Source organism: Cryptomeria japonica, chromosome 8 (assembly GCF_030272615.1).
Source record: "Cryptomeria japonica chromosome 8, Sugi_1.0, whole genome shotgun sequence".
Classification (NCBI taxonomy): Eukaryota; Viridiplantae; Streptophyta; class Pinopsida; order Cupressales; family Cupressaceae; genus Cryptomeria; species Cryptomeria japonica.
Window position 1 is genome coordinate 372,034,402 of NC_081412.1, and position 6,610 is coordinate 372,041,011.

Below are 6,610 nucleotides of genomic sequence, written 5' to 3' on the forward strand. Positions count from 1 at the left end.
GCTCCCCTTTTTGTGCTCAAATTGTCAAGATTGAAAATCTATTTTCCCTCTCAATTTCTCATAAGTTTATGAGCCCTTTTTGTGCCTAATTTGTCATAAATCATTTGGCATATTTCCCTCTCTATTTGGTCATAATTGATAAGCACAAATTGCTCTCAATTTGCCATCTTTTGGCATAGAAATTTGTCATTCAATTTGTCATAATCATGCCAAATTTTTATTCAATTTGTCCTTTTCAATTTTGGAGACTTTCATCCTATAAATTAAGTATTCTTTTCAACCAATTGCAGCCACACTTCTAGTATCCTTATGTTGCCATTTTTAATCTGCATTTGCTATCATTTGTCATCTTGCTTGATACTCATTTGCACTTTGTAGGTGATATCCACAACCATTTGAAGGAGAAACAAGAACAATGGAAAAATTGTGCAAGTGTGAGCTATAACTATGCATGTGTGTGCTTTAAATTGCACATGTGTGTCTCTATTTTGTGCACTTGCAGAGGTAGAATGTCAGGTATAACTTTGGAATTTAGTTTTGAATCAGTTCAAATCAATTTATTATTAGGTTCTAGGGTTCTTTGTCTTACTGATAATATTTGCAACAACTTGGCACTTTTTAGGAGAAGACCTAAAATTCAAACTACTAATGCACTTGATGCAAAATGTTGTTGAAGACTAAACTTTGAAATAAATTGTCTTTGATTGTAGTAGTTAGACAACATTTTGGGTTTAAAATGAATATCTATTTTTTATGATTAGGCATACATGTGCGTGTGAGCGGACCCAATACTAATACACACTATCCTCTCCCCTGGCTCTCATGGTCCCGGGTGCAAGAGAAAAGTGTTACTCACGCTCAACTTTTTCTTTTTTTGGTAGAGAGCCTGCCTCCTGAGTGCCATTTTGACCAGTGAGAGCGCATGACCCAAGTGGTACTTCTTCATCCTGCTATACAAATTAATATGTCAGGTGAAATCTGTGTATACTTGGTGAAGTTGGTCTATCCGATAGGTTCCCACAGTATCCACACTTGTGTAAGATGCATAAAAAACCTCTTATGAGGATTGGGATATGCTCTTAAGTGAGACACCGTCGCATGATAGAAACCAAATTCCACTAAAAGTCCCCCACTAAAAGCCAAAAAAATTTATCAACCTTACCTTCTACTTGTTGACTTAGGCACTATGATACGTGCATGCCAAAGAAATCCCTCATGTACCCTTCAACCTGAGAGAAAATTTCTTGAGATCTTCTGGTCTTTAGAAATTTGAAGCTTGGTATGCCTGAGAAGTGAGTGTTGTGGAGGGGAGCCAGTGCTACCAAGCTTCTATCTATCCAATTGAATGTAGTATTCTGGGAAAGGGTATTCAACAAGTATTGTCCCAACAAAACTTTAGGGTTGTAATTGAATGTGCTTTTATTTCATGCAAAAGTCAAATGGCCATTTTGTTTTCCATGTTTGTTAACGGTTCACATTAAAAGAAAAGATCACAAACAACAATCAAAACAAAAGGTCATATCAAATGAAGTCATGAAAAACCTTGGTTATCAAACATCAAACAAAGTTTCTGCAATGCCCACCAAAATACCCTAGAGAAATAAACCCAAATCTACTAACAAAAGGAGATAAAAAAAAATTCTTTAAAGTAACTATCACTTCTATGCTATTTCTAACATTACAACAATGCAACATTACTACCAATATTTATCAATGCACCATTAACAATTTACATGAATGCATAAATCAACATGAACATATCCATAGAATCGTATTACGCAAGCGGAATGACCATTTAATCATTAACACAATCTCTATATAAACTCATACAATGCAAATCCATTCCCTAGGGTATCTCAACGTCATTACTTGACAAAATCCTAACACATCATATATCCATCTTAGAAGATCATATTCTATTATCCATCTATCCATTTACTTTCTATACAACTATAATAAATCCTTAACACATTTGTATAACTTAGTCTTTTAGCATACTCTTTAGATTCTTTTAGAAACTACCAAATCAAATACTCCTAATTTCCATTCTTTCATTCATAATAAAAGAATCATAGTTTGTATAACCATTATCTTCTATAGGACTAGATTATTCTTTTAAGTTTCATTACATATCTCTAAGATAACTAGCTCATTTACCTAAGTAACATAATCCATTTCATCTAGATAACTTCCATTTCTTAAACAAGATCTATAATAGAAACTAATATTCTTCCAACTTAATTTCCATAAGATAATATACAATCCCATCTTACAATTTCAATACAATACAAATGCATACACACTATCTCTTTCTTATCCACATAGAACTCATAATCTAACATTACATAATGAATATCAAATACTTTAATGAATGTACCATAAGAACATCACCTAACTATTATATAACCAATATAATCATTTTTTTTGAATGGGGAGTTTGAGCGGGAATTTGAGTAGGCAGCCTGCTCCTTCAATCATGACCAATTTGTAGGGGATTGTTGCAGGTGTAGGACAAGAAGGACAACAGGCGGGACAAGGCGGTGAAAAGATAGGAAACGGTCAAGAAGAGGGCATTATTTCTGAAGATGGGGACCCACAAAATGGGGGGATTCCAGATGATCCAAGAAGGCCTAATAATTCTCATGAAAAATGGGGTCAGGTCATTGGTAGACCTTGGTCTTCCCTTTTGGTGTTAAACCTAGTGGTAAGTCAGCGTTCCCTCCAGTTAGCAATATTTCAAAGTCAGCTTCTGGTTGTTTTGTGATTGCTATCCCTGATTAGGTGATAGATCATAATATCTCTATTATGGCTATGTCATTAGTTGGAAAGTTCATGGGCCCCAGGCCTAACATTGACTTGGTTAGAGCTTTTTCCAAGAAGAAATGGCGTTTGAAAGGTCAAATTGAAATAGCGACTATGCCAAAAGGATTTTCCTCCTTTGCCTTTTCTTGTGAAGAAGACATGTATGATGTTCTTTGTGGAGGTCCTTGGGTTATTGGGAAGGCCTCTTTGGTGTTGAAGAGATGGTCTCCCAATCTGGATCTAAATGATGGTATTTTTGCTTATGCCCCTGTCTAGGTCAGATTGCCTAGCTTTCCTTTGGAATTTTGGCATGAGGATGTGTTTAAGGGCCTGGTTAGCTCCTTTGGAGAACTCTTATCTATTGACTCTATGACAGCAGATAGGAAAATAATGGTTTACACTAGAATGTGTGTTTGTATTAGTTAGGAAACTGATCTTCCATCCTCGGTGGATATCATTTCTAAGTTGGGGAAATGGACTCAGCCAGTGGAATTTGAGACTATGTCATTTGTCTGCTTCCATTGTAAAAAATCTAGGCACTAGACTAAGAAATACCCTTTGCAGACTAACAAGAAATCTGTCTCCAAGAGTGGCCCTAAGCACCAGATTCAGAGAGAGAAAAAGGCTAAGGATATTCAGGGTGATGCTGGTGCAGTTGAGACTTGTCCTAAGTCTACTACTGGAGCTCAAAATGGAGGTGGCCTCCCTATTTTTAAGGATAATGCTGAATATGGGGGTTTGGATGGTTCTACTCCAAATGTTTCAATTCAATTAGAGCAATGTAATGCTGATGACAATCTGAAGCTAAACACTTTAGACCAGTAGAAGGAGGATGGAGAAATGGAAAAAGGAAATAGTGATGATGGTATTGATAAGTTTGAGCAATGTATAGCTAGAGATTGTCCTAAGCCTAATACTTCTGACCAGCAGCTTGAGGATGGAGAAATAGAAGAAGGAAATATTGTTGGAGGGGTTGCCTTACCTAGGTCTTATCCTAAGAATATGGAAGAGGAGGGTCTGAATATTGTCCTACCACCCTTGAATTGTTTGATCTCTCAATCTGTGGAGTGTTGTGAAATCCACTTACCCCGAGGTGGAGAGGTCTCCCCTTTCTCAAACCTCGTTGGAGATTAATCAAAAGGAGTATGTTGGTGGGACTGATCCCCTGAAATCGGGGAAGGAAAATAATGTGCCTCCTCAGGCAGTATTGGGGGGTGAAGTTCCATTTACTTAGGTGGAGAAGAAGAAGTCCAAGAAATCGGGGTTGACTGTTTGAGCTTCACAAGTTGGAGTTTCAACTAGGCAGAAGTTTAAAGCTGATATTGGCACCCTAGATCCCCCTCTTGGTAGGAGATCTACTAAGTGGATTAGAGAACAAGAATGTCATCATAATATAGTGGATGGTAGTCAGAGGACCATCTATAAGGTATGTTCTCCTGGTAAAAAATGAAATTCATTTCCTGGAACATAAGGAGACTCAATCGGCCCCATAAACAAGATATTATTCATAACATGGTTAGGGATCATAAGCCGGATGTTGTCCTTATTCAAGAAACTAAAATGGTTAAGGAAAAGGTGGAAAATTTGAAGTTTTTTAAGCATTGTGGTGTGGTTGGTAGTAGTTCTGAAGGTGCCTCTCATGGTACTACTATTTTTTGTAATCTTAACTATAGTAAGGGTGAAATTTTGGACGTGGATACTAATTTTGTCTCTGTCAGGTTTTATCATATTAGGGATGACTTTACCTGGGTTCTCTCTAATATATGCTCCCAATTCTAAAGCGGCTAGGAATAAGTTTTGGAAGAAGTTGGAGGCTCAACATTCTAGAAATAGTGATGACAATTAGATTATTATGGGAGATTTTAATACTCCCCTTTACAATTCGGAAAAATTTGCAGGCTCTTAAATTCAAGTGGATAGTCGGTTGGACTTGATGTATTTTATTGATGCTAATTCTTCACATGATGTTGATCTTTAGCACACCTCTTTTGCCTAGACCAATAGGAGAGAGGGTGATGATTTGATCCAAGTGCATCTGGACCGAACTCTTATCTCTAATAATTGGCTGGTGAAGTATGTCCGCTCTCTTACGGCCCTCCCCAGGGTTGGCTCTAATCACTTCCCCATTTCTTTTTTTGTTGATGTTATTGATGGTAAGAGAAACTTCCCCTTCACATTTGAAAAGATGTGGTTGTCTCATCCATCACTGGAAGATAGTATTAAGCAGTGGTGGAATATTGCGGTGGATGGTTCTGCTATGTTCAAGGTTGCCAAAAAAATCAGATTTGTAAAAGACAATATTAGAAGAAGGAATAAAGATGTGTTTGGTAACCTTTTTGCTTCTAAATCTGCTATTCAGTGTGAGCTTAAAGAAATACAGGACAAGATTAAGGCTAAAGGTTATTCTTCTGGTTCTTTGGAAAGGGAGAATGATATTATGAAGAAATACCATGAGATTATTGCGAGGGAAGAGGTCTTTTGGAAGAAAAGATCAAGGGCATTATGGTTGTCTGCTGGGGATAGAAATACTAGATTTTTCCATTTGACTTCCCTTAAACATTAAGCGGCCAATAGGATTTCTAAGCTAGTTGTGGGTGATATGACTCTTTTCAAAGATGATGAAATTTGTGGGGAAGCTTCTAGTTTTTTTGCCTCTGTTCTTTCAACTGAAGATAATTTGGACGTTGAAGCTCAGAATTCTCTTTTAGAAGCCATTCCCTCTATTTTGAGTGAGGAGCAGAATAAGTTTTTGATTTCTATTCCTTCTAAGGATCAAATTAAAGTTGTTGTTTTTTCCTTCAAAGGTAATAAAGCCTCAGGGCCGAATGGCTTTTTGATGTTTTTTTTCCAAAAATTTTGGCATATTGTGGAGAAGGATGTTTCTGATGGGGTGAAAGAGTATTTGTGGGCCAGGAATTTGATAAAGGAGCTTAATTCTACTTTTATTGTTCTAGTCCCTAAGTCCATTGGGGCTAAGCCTATGGATTGCTTTCACCCTATTAACCTCTGTAACTCTTTTTACAAGATTATTTCAAAGGTTCTCACTTTGAGACTTCTGTCTGTTTTGCCTGCTATCATTTCCCCACAACTAAATGACTTTTTCCTCGGAAGGCAGATTATTGATTCTATCATCACGGTGCATGAGAACATCCACTCCATCGAGGTATCTTGTAAAGAGGGATTTCTTATTAAGTTGGATTTATATAAGGCTTATGATCGAGTTGATTGGTCTTTTTTTCTAGAATTCTTCATGCTTTTGGGTTTTGTGGCAGAGTTATAAGGCTTATTTGGCAACTGGTCTCTACACCCTCCTTTGTTGTCCTTATTAATGGTTCCGCTTCTTGATTCTTCAAGTCCTATAGAGATTTAAGATAGGGGGATCCGATATCTTCGATCCTCTTCACCATAATGGTGGAAGTTCTTGGTAGATACTTGTTGAAACTAGTTTCAGAAGGTTCCTTTCAGAGTTTGAAGCCTTCTTCATCTAATCTTGTGTGCTCCCACTAGCAGTTCATTGATGATAATATCCTTTTGGGGAATTATACTATAAAGAAAGCAATAACTTTGAAGAATGCTCTTAATCTTTATGGTAAGGCTTCTAGTCAAATGATTAATTGGAATAAGAGTTCCCTTTTCTTTTTCAATACTCCTATATTCAGGGAGAGAAGGATTGCAGACATTCTTGGTTGTGATATTGGTTCTTTTCCTTCTACCTATCTTGGCCTTCCCCTATGTCTAAAACCACCTGATTCCTTTTGGTTGTCCTTGATTGATAGATTCAATAAAAATTTGGCGGGTTGGAAAGGTG

General features: G+C 37.0%; 1 protein-coding gene across 1 annotated transcript; it reads left to right on the forward strand.

Annotated features, from left to right (window-relative positions):
- Positions 1 to 5,401: 5,401 nt before the first annotated feature.
- LOC131062635 (uncharacterized) lies at positions 5,402 to 6,082 on the forward strand. The gene has a single exon (XM_057996340.1). The coding sequence runs from the start codon at positions 5,402 to 5,404 to the stop codon at positions 6,080 to 6,082; it is 681 nt and encodes a 226-aa protein (XP_057852323.1).
- Positions 6,083 to 6,610: the final 528 nt, after the last annotated feature.